The sequence below is a fragment of the Trifolium pratense genome, linkage group LG2, assembly GCF_020283565.1.
Source record: "Trifolium pratense cultivar HEN17-A07 linkage group LG2, ARS_RC_1.1, whole genome shotgun sequence".
Lineage (NCBI taxonomy): Eukaryota > Viridiplantae > Streptophyta > Magnoliopsida > Fabales > Fabaceae > Trifolium > Trifolium pratense.
This window is the reverse complement of record NC_060060.1, coordinates 68,527,172-68,543,084: the sequence shown is the minus strand read 5'-3', so window position 1 is coordinate 68,543,084 and position 15,913 is coordinate 68,527,172. Positions and strand designations below refer to the sequence as shown.

The 15,913-nt window shown below is 37.6% G+C and overlaps 1 protein-coding gene across 1 annotated transcript; it reads right to left on the bottom strand.

Annotated features, from left to right (window-relative positions):
• Positions 1-4,866: 4,866 nt before the first annotated feature.
• Positions 4,867-7,077, bottom strand: LOC123905294 (cell wall protein RTB1-like). The gene is made up of 3 exons (XM_045954903.1): positions 5,874-7,077; positions 5,438-5,786; positions 4,867-4,987 (listed from the first exon to the last, which is right to left on the bottom strand). The coding sequence occupies exons 1-3, from the start codon at positions 7,075-7,077 to the stop codon at positions 4,867-4,869; spliced, it is 1,674 nt and encodes a 557-aa protein (XP_045810859.1).
• Positions 7,078-15,913: the final 8,836 nt, after the last annotated feature.

The following is a 15,913-nucleotide window of genomic DNA, read 5'->3' as shown; positions in this document are numbered from 1 at the left end:
GAGGCCTTCGCTAAGCGAAGGCTTAGCGAGACATGGCGAACCTCACCAGTAAGTCACCTGCTCATGGCGAGCATTGGCGAGCTTCAGCGAACTATTCGCTGAGCGAAGGCTTAGCGAGCCTACGCGAACAATGCCAGAGACACACCTGCTCGTGGCGAGCTTCAGCGAGCTGTGGCGAGCTGCTCGCCACACGTTCGCTGAGCGAACCCTTCCTGTCAGGACAGTTCAAAACTTGCGATTTCTACCTCAAATCACCCAAAAATCCCATTTTTCATGTTATAAATCCCAAAAGAGTTTGTATTCACACATAACAAACATAGATAGACACAAAAGGACAGTCCATTTCTCAGATCTACCTCTTAAACATCGAAAAAGTAAGGATTGACACTTTTTCATCAAAACTCTCAAGAACACAAAGTTCTTGAGTTTAATCTGTTATAAAACTCGTTTTTATCCATTATTTTCGTTCATTAATCATGTTAAAAGCATGTTAAACATATTAAGAACCTTAGGAACGAATTCCATCAAGAAAATCCGATCTAAGCTAAAACGAAAATGGGGTGGAGGAAGTTCGGGTGAGGAGAAATCGACATTCTCCCCTTCCTCGAGTCACCCACGTTTAAGGAATCTACTCTCATACCTGGATTCGAAGAAAATACGAAGATTTGATCTTGATTCTCCTCACTTCCTTTGCCCTAGCTCTTGAGCTCTCTTCTCTCTCCAACTTGTCAAGAACAAGAACAAATGAAATGTTCCCTCATGACTTGGCCATATGGCCGCCCCACTCATGCTCACAAGGCCCATTGGGCCTCAAGCCCATTGGCTTGGCCCAATTCATGTTAACTCTCACTACTCGCCTAATAACTAAAGTACTCGATAAATAACTCTAGTTATTAACTTAATTAAAATGCCACGTTAAATAAAATATTTTAACTCATTAAAATTAATAATATGAAAATTGGGTCGTTACAGCATGAGCCTAGGGTCCATCCAAAACAGTCCTTAAACTCTAGAGCAGGTGTCAAGACTAAAAAAAATAAGAAATCATAAAGAGATATATCTACCTAGTATCCACTAACAAGGTCTAACATTATAGTAGGAAGTTGAACAACTCATGTCATGATTGGCACTTGTGTGATAGTCCTCCATCTTATTACTTAAAAAATAATACTTGTTGGGGTATGATGATAAGGGAATCTTTAGGCATCTAGTAGAATGTTGTTACCCAATGGAGGCAAGGCTATGGGATAGCATTGGATAACAGAGAAGCATTTCATGGTTTCTTTGATGTGATGGAATAGTGCTGATTGTTGCTGCACGCCTTGGCAAGGGAGGGAGAAGGTAAAGTGATCATAAGTGCTGGGTGGTGGAGAGTGATTGTGCGGTACTTTAAAGTGAGAGCATAAATTAACTGCATGCAAACGTTGCAGCAGCTTTAAGTGAAACCGAAGAAATAGGCACCATCAAAGGCTCAAACACATGATCTACTGATCCACATAGTTTATGATTTGTGAGTGGGGTGTATTGATTGAAGGCTACTCTAGTCTTGGTGGTATGACACCCACCACCTCTTGAATAGTACAATACTATACTCCTCTTTAACCCTTTCTAGACTTTTGGAAATATTTCTATAATTCTTTTTTGAATATCTTTGGGAGCCCCTAATATGGTCCCCAAAAATTTGAGTCCATCGGTGATTCTCTTAGTTTGACCTGGTACAACAGGTTTTTTTTAACTTTTTTGTTGGTGGGTCCCACAACTGTTGAAAAAACTAAATAAATTTGTTTATATTAAATTATGATGGTTGATTCCATTAATGCCCTTGCATTAATTCTAGATCCAACTCTGCCAAAAACAATCACCAGTCATTCTCACGGTATCAATATTGCAATCCAAACAGTTTAACAAAATTTCATTCTCACCGGACCTATTAATTATCACCTCTCATGAAATTGAAACTTTCTAACATATGTTTTTATAAATATTACCAATTTTTTTAAAACCCTGGAATTTATCTCCCTGTTTACCCCCAATTCTCAGCACTGCAATCACATCAATCGCTGGTTCTTCAAATTGCATTGTGCAGCTTGCTTCTAAAATTTGAGCACCGTTAATGGAACTTGAGAAGAAATTAGGGGGTTGGATTGGAACATGTAATTTTTTAAGGAGACATATGATTTTTGAAGGGATTTGTTGTTCAATGGAAAAGGACAATCGCTCGCCAATCACGGACTAGAGAAGATGAGTGCATCAAATTAAAATTTTCTTTTTTGACGCAACAAATTAAACTTAAGCTTAACAAACATGAGTGCAGCAGCAACACTTATCAGTTATCAGATTTAAAGATAAACATCTCTCAGATTTACAGCGAGTGCAACAGCGGCGCTTCTCAGTTCCACCGGCGGCAACAAATTTACAACCGTCTCTTTCTCTACAACAGTCTTTTTATTTGTAATTTTTAAATTTGTACAGACCTATATTTCTATCTTTCTTTATTTTTATTTGTAATTTTTTTTTTTAAACACTTATTGTCCAATAAACAACCACCATTTTTCCATGTCATATCAAGAAAGTGGGGTGATGTGGCGGAAAACATGGTTGATATTGATTGACGGTGTAAAATTATTTTACACTGTCAGTGTATTTAAATCAAAACCTTAGTACATAAGCTATTTTTAATAATTTCTATGACACCGATACTTCTACTTATATATTACTCTCCCTGTTCCTTTTTATTTGTGTTTTTAGAAGAAAAAAACATTAAATTAAGAAAGTGTGTTTTTGCACCGTATCTTCTTATCATACCCTAATTTTAATCCACCAATAATTATTTTTTTTCACACACTTTCTCTTTCCAATAAATTTAATATATTATGTAAAAATAGATAATCTCTTATATACCCTTATTAAATTGTATAAAATGCAACATATTTCAATGTTATGCATTAATTACAGACACATTCTCAAGGTTAGTTTTGGAATAATACATGACATTTTAGAATTTTTACGAAAAAAATAAGCCTCCTTGGCATGTGTTTTTTTCTCAATGTGTTACTTATATATAGGGCCGGAGGGAGTATATCTTTGCAATCGGTATTAAAACTAGGTTCTTCATGAGACAGTTATTGCAATCTGTCTATACATCTGGAGTTCGATGATCAAAATTCTTTTTTTCATTTGTTTGTGAAATTCTGGCACACTAGTGTTAAGATGTTGTACTCAACGCTTCACCACTATAATACACTTTTAATGCGTGAATCAATGATCCAACATCCAACCGCGCATACACAAGGAATAATAAACTTAACAAACTGAAGGTAAATTAACACAGTAATTTGTTAACCCAGTTCAGCATAAGCCTACTCTGGGGGATACCAATCCAGGAGTGAATCCACTATGATAGTATTAGTTTGAAGCCCTCAATAAACCTCCCGTTTATGACTTCTCACCTAATCACCACCCGTTCTATATCCTACCTAAGACACACCTAGGTATGAGAACCTCCGCTCACCTCCTCTTGACCACAGCCACTGTGATCGTACAGTACTAGATTTAGTATGTGAAGACACACTTCATAAAACACTCATACCACTTCCGTGCTTAAAAGCTTTGGAATGATATACACACACTATCTCCTTGCTTAGAAGCTCCAGAGATATTACAATGCACAAACACACAGTTCCTAGTCTAGTGGGAAATCAACACAAGACTTAGAACACAATAGACACAATACTAGAACCTAAACTCACGCTTTGTAAGACTCAAATCTGGTTTTTGGTGATTTGAACAATGGTGTCAACATCCTTTAAATAATCTTCATTAGCTCAGGCTAGGTCTTCAATTAGGCTTCAATAGCATAGCTTGATTAATGGTTCCTTCAAGGAATATTCTTCAATTAAAATGTTTTGTTTCCTTAACTTGAAGATCTGATTAGCAAGCAAAACTTGATCACGAGATCCATTAATAATTATGCGTGACAACGCTCCTTATCACAAACGAACATTTATTATGGATTCCATATTTAGAACTTAGGCGCGAGATCTCAACATACACAGGCCCGGCCTACTGGATGTGGTATCCAATGTTGAAGCATTGTACCGAACATCTTGCTTATACTGGATGGTGGAAGCATGTAGTTCCACATCAGGAAAGATCACATGTTTTAGCAAAATGAGGCCAACCATACAACGCCAACAATCTCCCCCTTTGGCAATTTTTGGCTAAAACATCCTAAGATAATTTCAACCGTTCTAAAGGGATACACAAGCTTCCTTTTCTTCAACTCAACGTAGGCACACAGTCATGAAGTAAGGTAGAACAATTTTAACATGCTTGTTTTAATAACCCCTCATATAAAAATAGCATATTTAATATGTATCAATTTAGAACTTCAGAGGCATGCAACAGCGGAAGAATAAGCACAAGTAGCCTCAAGGAATTTGCCAATAGAGAGTATAAGATTCTCATAAAAGAAACACTGGGGAAAAATAAATTCCCTCAAAGCTGAGAAAAATAAATTCTCAGGAACAGGCTTCAACATGCAGTAGCACATTGTGTGCTAAGCAGAAAAAAAATTGCTCCCCCTCAAAAGTAGAAGCGAGTACCAAGTTCATCTTACTCCCCCTTGATTCAAGCATAGGATTATTCAGATGATCCAGCATCTGATGGCATACAATAACTACTCCCCCTTTTTAGCCACAAAATAGACAAAATGGGAACTGCATAAAATAGTATCCAAACGCAGTGCAGATAGTAGCAGAACATAAAGTGCAGACAAAATATTACAAACCATGCACACTAGGTGCTAAATTCAGGGCTCAGCCCACAGACATGCAAAACAAAAATCCAAATAAAGAAACATCAGAATTACACAGAAGCACTTGGGGAGGAATCACTTGCTTCTCCTTCAGCATCTGAGTCAGCTTCTTCTCCACCACTAGAACCATCATCATCTGCATCAGCTGCTTGAGCTGCAGCCTCTTCAACCCTGAGAGCATGTATCATCCTTTCAAACTGCAACTTCTTTTCATCTAGCTCTTTACAGTTTGCTTCCAGCATAGCTATCATCTCCTTCCTTGTCATAGGAGTGTCAGCAGCAGCATTTGATGGTCCAACAATATCTGGAGCATGCTGTTTACTGTACAGCTTCTGATGAATGGCCAGAGGAGTTGCCCTTTTCTTAGCAGACTCATCCTCATGCCTTATATTCGGATGTTGGGACAAGATGATGTCACAGATCAAAGTTGGAAATGCAATGGGTTGCTTGGTGACAGAGGTCTTAGCATGCTGCACAACTTGATTGAAAATATATAGACCAGCATTAAATTTAGTACCAGTACCAATCATATAAATGAGCTTACCCAGATTTGTTGCAATGTCAGATGCATGTGTTGTAGGAACCCAGTTGACAGATGCAATACGATTCAAGATGGCATACTTTTGGGTTAGCTTGACAGCAGGTACCTTCTCCTTCTTGGGCCAGGTTTTCACCTTTTCAGCTGTGATAGTTTTGCAGACCACATTGTCAGATACATCTATGTCAGGGTGAGGATCATCAGCATTACCCAGCACCTTGTTGATCACACTTGGAGAAAATGTCACACATTTTCCTCGAACATATACCTTCTGAAATTCTTTGTCCAAGGGATTGTCACAGCCTATAGGGATGTTGACAACAAACTCCCTAACCAGCTTTTCATAGCAGGAGCCTAAGCCCCACACAGTTTTGATCAATCCAGCATCATTGATCAAACTCACAATCTCTTCACATTCCAGAATATCTTTGCCTAGTTCCTTTTCCAGAGCCAATCTTCTTTTGCAAATGATTCCCCATCGTTAAGCATAAGATGGAAGATGAAATGAAACATTGTCACAAGGAAAGTCTTCAATGTCAGGAGCAACAGATTGAGGCATGGCCTTCTTAGCAGACATAGCCTTCTTAGCAGGAGGCTTGATGCTTGAGTCATCCTTTTCAGCTTCAAAATCAGAGTCACTTGATGGTGCATTCTTCCTCTTCAGCACACCCTTTTTCTTTTCAGAAGGAGGTATAGGCTTGCTCCATCCTTTCTTAGGACCATACTTGACAGGCTTCAGAGTATTGTCCTTTGTTTTCTTGGTGACAACAGGGGTAGTGGTAACAGCAGGTGCAGGTGTAGTGGTCCTGCTTCTCAGTCTTCTCCCAATACCTTTTTGAGTGGGTGGAGGTTGCAGATCTTCTTCAGAGGGGACTTCATCAACATCCACTATGTCCTGTTCTTCATTGGTGGTTTTCTCAGAGTCCTCACCAGCTTCATTCTCTGGCTCAGAATCAGCCACATCTTCAGGGGTACTTTCTTTGTTTACTTCCTCTTCAGTGGAAGCTTCAGTATTAGATCCACTGTCAAACGACCCAGTGGCAGTGTTGGCATGTGGGCTCGATCCTCCTTTGGATGCTTCAACATCCTTCTCAGCATCAGTTGGTATAGAGGATGGCTCAACACTGGTTGGAGCATCGGTTACAACAGCCTTTTCTTGAGATTTTTCAGTAACATCAGTTATGACATTCGTGGGAACTGCCATATTCTCAGGACCACTAGGATTATTGGTCACACAAACATTCTCAGCAACATTTTGGGTTTTTCCTAGGGTTTCAACAGAACTAGGGTTTTCCTTTGCAGAAGGGGTTTCTTGATTCACTTTTTCAGACACAGACTTAACACTTTCTTCATTAACTTTATTAGACGATTCAACATTCGCATTTTTGCCGGAGGCAACATCATGCGATTCCACATTCGCCGTTTCAGAAGATTTCTTACTTAAGTAAAGATCAGACATGCTCAAACCCCTTTTTACAGGAGATTGGGGTTTATTCTTCTTAGACTTAATAGAATCAGACTTAATAGAGATCGAGGGAGACGATTCACTTACTTTCTTAGAAGATTTTGCAGATTTCTTCTTCTTAGAAGTAGTTGCAGGAATACTTGATATGGGCATCGCATCGACCACAACAGTTGTTCCTTCCTTCTTAGATTTTGATCTTGTTTTCACAGTATCAGCAATTTTGTTTTTGATCTGAGCAGAACCGGAAGATTGAGACATTTTCACAAAGAACTTGTTGGAGTTTTTGAGATTTTTGATGATTTGAGATGATGATTTGTGATTGCGAATCGCAGCAGGAAGTTCAGAGGAAGTTGAAAGTTTTGGAAAGAAATAATGATGATATGAGGGTTGATAGCGTGTAATTGAGCAGTTATGGAAAGTATTTTTTGTCTTTCCTTGATTTACGTGCGCCAATAGTTGAAATTTGGAGAACAAAACGGTTGCGCGCACATAATGCCTTAACTGCTATAATTCCTCATATAGGCAAATTCCCAATTTGCCCCTAAGCCTTTCAAATTGATGAGCATCTAATGCTTTAGTAAAGATATCTGCTACCTGTTCTTCAGTTGCAACATGCTCCAACTTCACAATATTTTCCTCTACTAAATCTCTGATGAAGTGATGACGAATGTCAATATGCTTTGTTCTACTGTGCTGTATAGGATTTTTTGAAATATTTATGGCGCTTAAATTGTCACAGTACAATGTTAGAGCATCCTGTTCAACATTGTATTCCTTAAGCATCTGCTTCATCCACAATAATTGAGAGCAACTACTCCTAGCTGCAATGTACTCAGCCTCTGCAGTGGATAGAGAAACACAGTTTTGTTTCTTGCTAAACCATGAGATAAGATTTTCTCCTAGGTAAAAACATCCACCAGAGGTGCTTTTTCTGTCATCAGCGCATCCAGCCCAATCTGCATCACAATATCCCATCAACCTAGCATTGTTGGTGTGGGAATACATTATTCCATAATCAGAAGTTGCATTGACATACTTCAAAATTCTTTTTACTTGTGTAAGATGGCTCATCTTTGGCTCAGCTTGGTACCTTGCACATACACCAACAGCAAAGGTGATGTCAGGTCTGCTTGCTGTGAGGTATAGTAGGCTCCCTATCATGCTTCTATACAGGCTTTGGTCTACATCTACACCTTTCTCATCCTTGGTTAATTTTAGATGTGTGGCAGCAGGTGTTCTTTTGTGTGCAGCATTTTCCGTGCCAAATTTCTTTATGATATTTTTAGCATACTTGCTTTGAGACACAAATATTGTGTCTTCCATCTGTTTCACCTGTAATCCAAGAAAATAGGTTAATTCTCCTACCAAGCTCATCTCAAATTCAGACTGCATCTGTCTCACAAAGTGTTGGACCATCGGTTCCGCCATCCCTCCAAAGACTATGTCATCAACATATATCTGAGCTATCAACAAGTTTCCATTCATTTCTTTGACAAATAAGGTCTTGTCATTTCCACCTTTCTTGTATCCTTGGTTGATCAGGAATTCAGTTAGCCTTTCATACCAAGCCTTTGGTGCTTGTTTCAAGCCATACAAAGCCTTTTTCAGTTTGTAGACATGATCCGGATGATTTGGATCTATGAAACCTTTGGGCTGTTCAACAAACACTTCTTCATGAAGATACCCATTTAGAAAGGCGCTCTTGACATCCATTTGGTAGAGTTTGAGTTTGAGGATGCAAGCTACACCAAGAAGCAGCCTTATGGATTCTAGTCTTGCCACGGGAGCAAAGGTCTCATCAAAGTCAATTCCCTCCACCTGAGTGTAGCCTTGAGCTACCAGTCTTGCCTTATTCCTTGTTACTGTACCCTTCTCATCAGACTTATTCTTGTATATCCATTTAGTGCCTATGACATTTACTCCATGTGGTCTTGGAACAAGATCCCACACTTCATTTCTCTTGAACTGATTCAATTCTTCTTGCATTGCTCCAATCCAGAACTCATCAGTAAGAGCCTCTTTTATGTTTTTAGGCTCAAATTTTGATACAAAACAAGTGTTTGAGATAGCATCAATCTTTCTTCTGGTAGCAATACCTTGGTCTGGATCACCTATGATTAGATCTTTGGGGTGATTTTTCTGTGTTCTAATATATGGTGCTTTAGCTGGGGCAGGTACAGAGTCTTGATCGGATTCCTCACCTTTTAATTTAGACTTTTCACTTTGTGTTATCCCATCAGAATTGTCAGGGGATGGTTCAACATCTATTTCCACATCCTGTGATTGAGTGGATAGTGCATCATCAATCACAACATTGATCGTTTCCATAATGACTTTGGTTTTTGAGTTATAGACCCTGTAGGCTCTGCTATTCAAGGAATATCCCAGAAATATACCTTCTTCACTTTTAGGATCAAGTTTTCGTCTTGGTTCTCTGTCAGCAAGAATGTAGCATTTACTCCCAAAAATGTGAAAGTGTTTCACAGTTGGCTTTCTTCCCTTCCATAATTCATACAAGGTTGCAGATGTTCCCTTTTTGAGTGTTACACGGTTGTGTATGTAGCAGGCTGTACTCATAGCCTCTGCCCAGAACTGATATGGAAGACCCTTGGCATGAAGCATTACCCTAGCAGACTCTTGAATGGTTCTATTCTTTCTCTCTACTACACCATTTTGTTGTGGTGTTATGGGAGCAGAGAATTCATGTTGGATACCTTCTGCTGCACAGAAATCATAGAATTTGCTATTCTCAAATTCCTTTCCATGATCACTTCTGACCCTTATGATAACAGACCCCTTTTCTCTTTGAAGTTGTACACATAAGTTTCTAAATGTTTCAAAACTATCTGATTTTTCTCTAAGGAAGTCTATCCATGTAAATCTAGAGAAATCATCCACCATAACAAAAGCATACCTTTTTCCTCCAAGACTTTCAGTCTGCATAGGTCCCATCAAATCCATATGTAACAATTCAAGTGTTCTGGTAGTAGATTGATGTTGAAGCCTTGGGTGCGCCACCTTGGTTTGTTTGCCTATCTGACATTCTCCACATATTGTTCCTTCGTCTATCTTTAGCTTGGGTAATCCTCTGATTGCTTCTTCAGCTATGGCCTTTTTCATTCCTCTCAGGTGTAGATGACCCAACTTTTGATGCCAGAGTTTGACTTCCTCATTTTTGCTTATGAGGCAAGTAGACATATAATTTCCTTCTTCAGATACCCACAAGTAACAATTGTCTTTGGACCTTACTCCCTTCATTATCAGTCTTCCTTCTTCATCTGTAACAAGACATTCTGATTGTGTGAAGTTCACCTTCATGCCTTGGTCACATAGTTGACTGATGCTAATCAAATTGGCTGTAAGTCCTTTTACTAACAGAACATTGTCTAAGTTTGGTAACCCATTATCAATTAGGTTCCCAATTCCTTTTATTTCTCCCTTAGCTCCATCTCCAAATGTTACAAAGCTTGTGGCATAGGACCTCAGGTTGGCTAGATACCCTTCCACTCCAGTCATGTGTCTAGAGCATCCACTGTCAAAATACCAATCTTGTCTAGATGATGCCCGCAGTGATGTATGAGCTATCAGGCTTACACCATCTTCCTTCTTCTTCCACTCTTTCTTGACATTCACGTTCTCAGATTTGGGTTCAAGTGGCCGTGAATTCTGTGGATAGCCGTACAGTTTGTAGCAATAAGGTCTAATGTGCCCTTTCCTACCACAATAATGACACCTCCAATTCCTTCTTTTAGTCCTAGACCTTGACCTGTTGTATCGATGGTGAGGCGGGTGTTGAGGCATCGAGTTAGTCTGGACATGCTGCTTGGGTTTTAACCATGTGTCAGTTCCCTGATGTGTGGGAGGATGAGGAGGTAGTAACCCACCACTAACAGGAAAAGTTTTATCAATGGGAGTAGTGATTGTAGCTTTGTTGTAACCCATTTCTTGATCTACTATCTCGTAATCAAAGCCAATAGGTTTCTTACCAGCACTTTGTTTTAGCAGCATGGCTTGAAACTTTTCTTCTCCTGATGCAAAGACTCTAACTTGTTTTCTAGCATGCTCCAAGTCTTCATTCAGCTTTTCAATCTCTTTGTTGAGAGTCTTAATTATATCCAGACATTCATTCTTCTCGGCCTGTAGTTGACAATTCGCCTTCTTTTGTTTTTCCAAGGCTTTGCAGAATTCATTGCTCCTGATGAATAAGTCCTTATAGGTAGCCAGAAGTTCTTCATATGATGTTTCATCGCATGATTCAGCATCAGATTCATAGACACCTGTCAATGCATTGACAAGTTTAGCAGATTCACCTTCATCTTCTTCTGAATCATCCTCATCTGACCAAGTAACAGCAAGACTCTTCTTCTTCTTCAGAAAAGTAGGGCATTCAGATTTGATATGACCAAATCCTTCGCACTCATGACACTGAACTCCTCTAGATGAAGTACTTTTGTCATCACTTCTGGTCCTCCTTTGACTAGATACAGGTTTGTTGAAGTCAGATTTGGTGCTTGGACCATTGAACTTATTGTTGAAGTCAGATTTGGTACTTGGACCATTGAATTTATTTCTTTTATCCATCCTCTTCATGATACGGTTGAATTGTCTTCCAAGTAACACCATGGCTTCAGATAAACTTTCATCACTCTCCATATCTATCTCATCATCTTCTGCAGTATTAGAAGTAAAAGCCAAACTTTTGTTTTTCTTCTCTTTTCTTTGGTTTATGCTCATCTCATAGGTTTGAAGTGAGCCTATTAGTTCATCCACTTGAATGTTGGCCAGATCCTGAGATTCTTCTATTGCTGTTACTTTCATGTCAAACCTCTTAGGTAGAGATCTGAGGATTTTGCTCACCAGCTTTTCATCTGATAAGGGTTCTCCCAAGGCATCAAATGAATTTGCAAATTCTAAAATATTCATGTGAAAGTCATGAATAGTCTCTTCTTCCTTCATACTCAGATTTTCAAAGTTTGTGCGAAGCATCTGAAGTTTGGACAGCTTTACCTTGTTGGTTCCTTCATGTGCTTTCCTGAGTATTTCCCACGCCTGTTTGGCCACAGTACATCGTTTAACAAGTCTGAACATGTTGATGTCCACCCCATTGAATATGGCATTCAAGGCTTTTGAATTTCCCAGAGCTAAGTCATCCTCGTCTTTAGAATAGTCTTTATTAGGCTTGATTTCACCTGTTACCTTTCCATCCTTATCAATGACCATTGGGGGTTCCCATCCATTTTCTACAGCTTTCCATGTTCTGCTATCAATGGATTTAAGAAACACCATCATCTTAGCTTTCCAGTAGTCATAGTTCTCAGGCCCAGTTAGCAGTGGTGGTTTAGAAACCGTTCCTCCTTCCTTGTCCATCTCACCAGAAATTTCCGTCCCTGAAGCTCACCCTGAGTTTCGAGCAGGGTGCCTGCTCTGATGCCAATTGAAATTCTGGCACACTAGTGTTAAGATGTTGTACTCAACGCTTCACCACTATAATACACTTTTAATGCGTGAATCAATGATCCAACATCCAACTGCGCATACACAAGGAATAATAAACTTAACAAACTGAAGGTAAATTAACACAGTAATTTGTTAACCCAGTTCAGCATAAGCCTACTCTGGGGGGTACCAATCCAGGAGTGAATCCACTATGATAGTATTAGTTTGAAGCCCTCAATAAACCTCCCGTTTATGACTTCTCACCTAATCACCACCCGTGCTATATCCTACCTAAGACACACCTAGGCATGAGAACCTCCGCTCACCTCCTCTTGACCACAGCCACTGTGATCGTACAGTACTAGATTTAGTATGTGAAGACACACTTCATAAAACACTCATACCACTTCCGTGCTTAAAAGCTTTGGAATGATATACACACACTATCTCCTTGCTTAGAAGCTCCAGAGATATTACAATGCACAAACACACAGTTCCTAGTCTAGTGGGAAATCAACACAAGACTTAGAACACAATAGACACAATACTAGAACCTAAACTCACGCTTTGTAAGACTCAAATCTGGTTTTTGGTGATTTGAACAATGGTGTCAACATCCTTTAAATAATCTTCATTAGCTCAGGCTAGGTCTTCAATTAGGCTTCAATAGCATAGCTTGATTAATGGTTCCTTCAAGGAATATTCTTCAATTAAAATGTTTTGTTTCCTTAACTTGAAGATCTGATTAGCAAGCAAAACTTGATCACGAGATCCATTAATAATTATGCGTGACAACGCTCCTTATCACAAACGAACATTTATTATGGATTCCATATTTAGAACTTAGGCGCGAGATCTCAACATACACAGGCCCGGCCTACTGGATGTGGTATCCAATGTTGAAGCATTGTACCGAACATCTTGCTTATACTGGATGGTGGAAGCATGTAGTTCCACATCAGGAAAGATCACATGTTTTAGCAAAATGAGGCCAACCATACAACGCCAACAGTTTGATAATTCAATTAGGTGATATTGAACGGTCGGATTGATAAAATTTGAAATCTACAATCAAAATTGGTAGTTTTAGTTAAGCTTAATGACTCTTTCATTAAAACTAGCTTAATGACCCTGTCATACTCTTTAAGTCTCTCTTTTAACACATTCAAATTATAATTGACCACATCATTTACTCCTTTTATTATTTGAGAAAAAGGAATATGCACCCACACCCTAAAAAATAATTTTACATCGTCAATTAATATCAACTATGTTTTTCGTCATATCACTCCACTTTTTTAATATGAATAATGAAATAATAGTTGTTTATTGGACGATCGTGTAAAAATATTTTACACTGTCGGTGCATATCCCTTAAACTCTTATTCTTTTACCTGATAACTGGAAGTATAGGTTCTAGAAATAAAATAAAATAAAAAACTGACACTATTTTTTTTGTTCATCGTCTTTCTTCCTTGTTCATCGCTTTTCTCCCATGGCCTATTCATCACCTTTTTCTTAACACTCATCCAAGTTGTTCCGTTATTATTTTAATTTGTTACACACAAAGAGTTTCTACTCTCTTTGTTCTTACACAATATTTTATTTGGATTTCACTTTCCCCTCATTCTGCACAGTATAGTAACAAAAAAATCTCACTAGTTTACAAAGAAGTTGGAATTCCCATCTGTGTAGTCGTTGGAATGATTTGCAAACCATTTTGTTGTAGAATTTTCCAGATCTGATTACCTAAATTGTTTTTGAGTTGGGTTCTCGAGGTTATTGATCTGAAGATGTTTTCAAGTTCTCAGAATTAAAAAAGAAAAGAATTAAAAATAACAAATGGATGAGATATGGATTCTTTGTGCCTTTTCAAAAATGAGATCTTGTGAGAACATGAAGAAACAATCTTGTTGCAGTTCCAATACTTGGTGCATTGATACTGTGAGATTGGCTGGTGGGTATTTTTGGCAGAGTTATCTAGATTTAATGCAAGGGTATTAATGGAATCAGCCATCCTAATTTAATATAAACAAATTTATTTAGACTTTCAATTGTTATGGGACCCACCAACAAAAAAGTTAAAGAAACATGTGGTACCAGGTCAAACTAAGAGGATCACTAGTGGACTCAAATTTTTGGGGACCATATTAGGGGCTTCCATCTTGTTTTATAAGTTTTATAAAAAGTTGGCTTAAATGTATTTTTGGTCCCTCTATTTTCAAAAAAATGAAGTTTTGGTCCCCCTATTTTAAAAACCAGTTTTTTAGTCCCCCTATTTTCATTTTTTTTGAGTTTTGATCCCCCATCCCATTTTGGGGTTAATTTTGTTGATGTGGCCTTGTAACCAATGATGTGACAACATTCATGTGGACAAATTTAATATTCATGTCATTATTATATATTTTTAAATTCAATAAATCTTTATTTATAAAATATTTTCAACTAAAATAATAATTGTTAAATCTTATAAAATATGAAATCTGAAACCTTAATTATCAAACCTTCAACTACTAGAATTTTATACACCATCAGAGAGAATCATTTCTTATGGATTTCACCAATCCTATGGTTTTCGTTCAAACTCAACAATTTTTGGATTTTTAAAAACGAAAAGAAATTAGAGATAATTTTGTGATTCAATAGAAATTACTCATACTCTTTAAACTATCTATGACTTTGGATGAGTTTGAATGAAAACTCATAAATTGTTTTATGTTTGAAGTTGAATTCTAGATTGGTTTTATATAAAGTTGGATGATGATGAAAGTTGGAGGTTCTTGAGACACAAAACTTGCTTTCAATATGCAATAGTTTGATTTGAATCAAAGAGGACCATGTCCATGTTGTGATTGTTTGTTTTTTTCTTAGGTTTAATAAATTAGAGGTTGTGAATTTTGGGATTTTTTATTTTAATGAGTTTACGATGATGATGCTGAAACGTGATTATTTTGTTTTCTGGGTTGGTAAGAAGAGTAGGATAATTGGATAAGTGGATGATGATAATGGAGGCTATGGATTGTTTGGTGTGATTTTTGATGTTTTTGAATTATTTTTTTATTGATTTCTTTTTTAAAAATACGATAATTTTAATAATTAAAATATTTTATAAAATAAGTTTTATTGAATTAAAAATAAATAATGACATGGATATTAAATTTGTCCACGTGGACGCTGATATGCATTAATGTCAATGTCACATCAACAAAATTAGCCCTAAAATGGGATGAGGGATCAAAACTCAAAAAAAGTTAAAATTGGGGGACTAAAAAGTTGGTTTTTAAAATAGGGGGACCAAAACTTCATTTTTTTGAAAATAGGGGGATCAAAAGTGCATTTAAACCTAAAAAGTTTTATATTTATGCTTCTGGTAAGGTTTATGTTTATGATGGACTATATAGGATAGTTGAATCTTGGGTTGATGCTGGTAAATCTAATTTTGGTGTTTATAAGTTTAACTTATGGAGGATTGACAATAAAACTAAGATTAGTAGTTTGGTTCTTAAGGAGGTTTTTATGATCAAGAGAGATCCTTTGTGTTTTAAACATATGCGTGTTTTAGCACTTGATATTTCTAACTAAGAAGTCACAATTGGCTCGCCATTCGAACTCTTGATACCATGAAAATAATCAATCTCAACTTTGTAAAGGGGGTAGG

Coding starts and splice junctions, on each gene's coding strand:
- LOC123905294 (XM_045954903.1), bottom strand. CDS start 7,077: ATGTCTCAATCTTCCGGTTCTGCTCAGATCAAAAACAAAATTGCTGAT. Junction 5,787..5,873: donor TGACATTGAAGACTTTCCTT/GTGACAATGTTT, acceptor AAAAGGAACTAG/GCAAAGATATTCTGGAATGT. Junction 4,988..5,437: donor GCTGTCAAGCTAACCCAAAA/GTATGCCATCTT, acceptor ACATGCTCTCAG/GGTTGAAGAGGCTGCAGCTC.